At 41.6% G+C, this 2951-nt stretch overlaps 1 protein-coding gene across 1 annotated transcript in view; it reads right to left on the bottom strand.

Moving 5' to 3' along the window:
- The window catches only part of MUC15 (mucin 15, cell surface associated), a 4565-nt gene extending 2933 nt beyond the window's left edge, over window positions 1–1632 (bottom strand). The window contains exon 1 of the mRNA XM_010139240.1: window positions 1011–1632. Coding sequence (XP_010137542.1) covers window positions 1011–1632 — 622 coding nt within the window. The remainder of the gene's footprint in view (window positions 1–1010) is intronic.
- Between the last annotated feature and the right edge of the window lie 1319 nt (window positions 1633–2951).

Genomic DNA, 2951 nt, shown 5'->3' with positions numbered 1-2951 from the left:
AAAAAAAAAAAAAAAAAGGGGGGGGGGGGGTGTGGAAATGAGTTTCAGTCACATATAAAAGTTGCAGGTTTAAACAAAATCAACCACTTTCTAGGTAAAGAAATACGCAGTAATCGCTCTTCAAATGCAATTATTTGTAAGTATTTAAGCCAGCGGTTAAAATTGCAGCCTCTGGATTTCAGGGGATTAATTTTTGAGTATGTGAGGTAAGAACTCCAGTAATGCTTTCTGCACCTCTTGAGTTAGCAGAATAACTGCATTCCTCCAAGATTTTCCTCAGAGCTCATAAAACTTTTCTTCAAAGTATTCTGGTTTTTTTGAAACTGAACTTGCTCTCCCACCTCCCCTTCCTTATCAGTCTTGCTATCTAAAAATCAGGTACGTTGTTTCCTATCACAGTTCTGATAATTACATGAAAGTCTGATGCTCCTTCAGTTCTTGGTACAAACTGTACTCTGCTGGATGTGATGGATAAGCCTTTCAGTCCTGTGTTAAAAGCTTGAAAGCTAATTAATGGCAAAAAATTACTGTGCCTTTTAATTTTCCTTTTCCTTTCCTGAAGACCTGATTCAGAGCAGCAGGATAGAAAAGTGCCGTGACAGTTTTATGCTCCATTGTTTTCCCACGCATACTCAACTTGCTAATTAAATGCACAATGAGTAATTCCTTTGGAAGTATTTCTAAGAAGTCATCTTTGGTTACAAAGCTTTCTGAACTGGAGTAAGTGTTACATGTTTTAAATGTTATTTCTATACATCTGTTTTAAAGGCCCACTCCAGTGTGAACAGGCAGTACCTGTTCATTAGGTTACCCCGCTCTTGGAGGTATTAAACAAGTAAACAGCAAATAATTTAAAAAATTAAAGTATTTTGAGTGAGGTTTAGTTTCAGTCTGTACTAAGTCATCTGTTAATTCACACATCTTATAAAGCCTCCTCTTCAATGAAAACAAAGGTGTTATTTCAGCATTATGATTTTATTAAACCAGGTGGACTTTAGGTCGATACTTACTTGCATTGGCACCTTCTGAATGAGATGATGCAGTAGAAGGGCTGCTGAAATTACGGTTCGCCTCTGTTGTCTGCTGAATGGGGTTGAAGTTCTGCGTAGGACTGTCCTGCTTGACGGTGGGTGATGTCGGATTGGTACCGGTGGGGTTGACTGAAGAGTTATCACTGGGGCGCATGGCAGCCAAAGGGGTGCTGTAGGTGACTGTGAAGTTACCTGGTGTCGCTGTGGAAGCAGAAGCAGGTGCAGCACTTCTGGTCACTCTAGAAAAGCCCCCCGTTGTTGTAAGTGTCACTGAAGGTGTTGAGTTTCTGTTGAAGTTTGTGGCATTCTTTCCGTCTTTTGATACCGTAGCGACATTTGAAGATAAAATGGTGCCATCAGTGGACCTCGGGGTTGTGCTGTTTGGCTGACTGCTCACCTCCAGTATTTTCATTACGTTTGGTCCAGCACTGGCGGTTGCTGGTGAAGCATGGCTGATGGTAGCAGGATTTGTTGTCACAGGTGCAGATGGATCAGAACTCTGTGCAGCTGGTTGCACTCCAGACTGATTTTTCATTACGTTTGGTCCAGCACTGGCGGTTGCTGGTGAAGCATGGCTGAGGGTAGCAGGATTTGTGGTCATAGGTGCAGACAGATCAGATCTCTGTTGCACTCCAGACTGACTGTTACCTGTAATTGGGCTGTATCCATTATTTGTTTTATTTGTGTTTATGTCCTCAGTATTGCTACTGCTCCATTGCAGCTTTACAAGCAGAAAAATGAAAATCATTCCACAGGAGGGTTGCATGGTGTTGACTTCGGAGTTTGTTTTGTTATATACAGAACCTGCAAGAAATTTACTTTTGCCTGTTACTTTATTTTGCAAACCCAAGCTACTCAGTTAAGACCCAAATAGCTGGTAAAAAACAACAACAAAAAAAATCCCCTAGATAAAAATCTCACTAGTTTACCACATGTTGATGCTGAAAACTTTACATCCCAGGGTGTCAGTGACCTAAAGTGACCCAAAACAATGCTGATGATCAACTAATGCTTTTCTGCTGAAGAAGATTCCATGCTTCTGTAAACAGGCCTCATACACAGAGGGGAGTAATTGAAAACAGCTTGGCTCTAGAGTGAGGTATGATACAGGTTTGGATGGCGTGCTCAGAACAGTGCTTTCTGGGCAGGCAGCAGCTCCAAGAGCCGCTGCAGAGTGATGCTCCATTGCAGAGAAGTGTAATTGTTACAGTTGGATCTGAAAGTTGGTGGATCATGTTTGGTGACCCTGAGCAGTGTCATATGAATGCTGCCAGGAGCAAACTGAAAACTAGATCAGTCCAGGGCTTATGGATGATGCTGAATTTGTGTGGAAACTTCGTTTCCCAGAGGAAACAGGAAGCCGTATATTACGCATTGATGTCTCAAATGTTAGATGGAGAAGGATGAGAAAACCTCATCTTGAAGTCACATGACTGTAGCAGCTCTGCTGTTCAGTATGATTTCTATACGTTCCATACATTCTATGTATGGAACAGGTTGAGATGATGCGGTTTTCAACTCCCACACAGAACCTCTCATGTGACAGCACAATAAAAAGTCTAATAAGTTACATCTTCAGCATCGTTACTTGATTAAGTGCCCGTGTATGTGGATACTTTACCATCCGAAGAAAGGGCATACACACCTAGAAAAACTATTTATTTCTTATTCAGCCTCCTCTTCCACTGTCTTATGCTTTTTTCTGTGGGTGTTTTGTTTGGGGGGAGGAGGAGATGAGGCTGGTTTTGTTCTTTATTTGGCTGTGGGTTGGTTTGGGTTTTTTTTTTTCCATTTAATTGTGCATTTTCCTCAAGTGAGCTTCTTTGTATATAACACCGTCAGGGCAATGGAAAGTGCATGTATAGTAACAGGAGAGAGCAGTCAGCCAGGGCTAGTGTTATATCAATGGGAAGATAATTA

Source organism: Buceros rhinoceros, unplaced genomic scaffold (assembly GCF_000710305.1).
Source record: "Buceros rhinoceros silvestris isolate BGI_N320 unplaced genomic scaffold, ASM71030v1 scaffold4057, whole genome shotgun sequence".
Taxonomy (NCBI): domain Eukaryota; kingdom Metazoa; phylum Chordata; class Aves; order Bucerotiformes; family Bucerotidae; genus Buceros; species Buceros rhinoceros.
This window is presented reverse-complemented; position numbering and strand designations above follow the sequence as displayed.